At 69.8% G+C, this 778-nt stretch overlaps 1 protein-coding gene across 1 annotated transcript in view; it reads right to left on the reverse strand.

Annotated features, from left to right (window-relative positions):
* SPON2 (spondin 2) overlaps window positions 1-614 on the reverse strand; it is a 6,771-nt gene extending 6,157 nt beyond the window's left edge. The window contains exons 1-2 of the mRNA XM_007955779.1: window positions 407-614; window positions 4-227 (exon numbers count right to left, since the gene is read on the reverse strand). Coding sequence (XP_007953970.1) covers window positions 4-227; window positions 407-614 — 432 coding nt within the window. The remainder of the gene's footprint in view (window positions 1-3; window positions 228-406) is intronic.
* Between the last annotated feature and the right edge of the window lie 164 nt (window positions 615-778).

Below are 778 nucleotides of genomic sequence, written 5' to 3' on the forward strand. Positions count from 1 at the left end.
CACCAGCGAGTGCCGGGCGTGCGCCTCGAGCTCGGCCGAGGTCTGCCCGATGCCGGTGGGGACGGCGGGCGCCGAGAAGACGCTGTGCACGCTCTGGATCTTCTCGCCGGCGGCCTCGATCTCCTTCATCAGGGCCCAGGCCTCGCCGCTCTCGGCAAAGGCGCGCAGCCCGTTACTCACGTACTCGTTCTTCTTCCACATGCTGTAGTCGGAGCTGTGCGTGGCCCCTGGGAAGACGCAGCGCGGTGAGCAGCCCGCGGAGGAGGGTGGAGGCCCAGCCACGCCCGTGTCCGCCCCCTGTCCGGGCGGGCGGCTGCATCGCACCCCACACACCCTCTGGGTGAGGGCTGCGCCCCCTGCCGACCCTCCAGCTGATGACCCGGGCCCTAGGAGAGCGCTCACTTACCCAGTAGGGAAGACCACTGAGCGGGGGGCCGAAACAGGGGGTACTGCTTGGGGAAAGCCACCTGGCTCCACTTCCCCGTGAAGGTGAGGCTGTATCTAGCCAGCTGCCGGGCAGTGCAGCCGGGATCTCCCCCAAGAGGCAGGCCGGCTGCGGAGCCTAGCGTGGCCAGGAGGACAGCCCACGAGGCAGCGGGCCTCGGGGTCCCCATCACCTGTGAGCAGAGAGGGAGGGTCACACGCCGGCCCCACCCACCCCGACACTCCCTGGCCGAGAGCCCTCAGGCAGCGCGCAAACCAGGAGAATGCCAGGTGGCACGTTGGGGCGAGGTACTCTGAGGACACCCTGGATGTGCCCGCGCTCCGCCAGGGTCTC

This window comes from Orycteropus afer, unplaced genomic scaffold (genome assembly GCF_000298275.1).
Source record: "Orycteropus afer afer isolate SDZICR_OR568_19922 unplaced genomic scaffold, OryAfe1.0 scaffold00539, whole genome shotgun sequence".
Lineage (NCBI taxonomy): Eukaryota > Metazoa > Chordata > Mammalia > Tubulidentata > Orycteropodidae > Orycteropus > Orycteropus afer.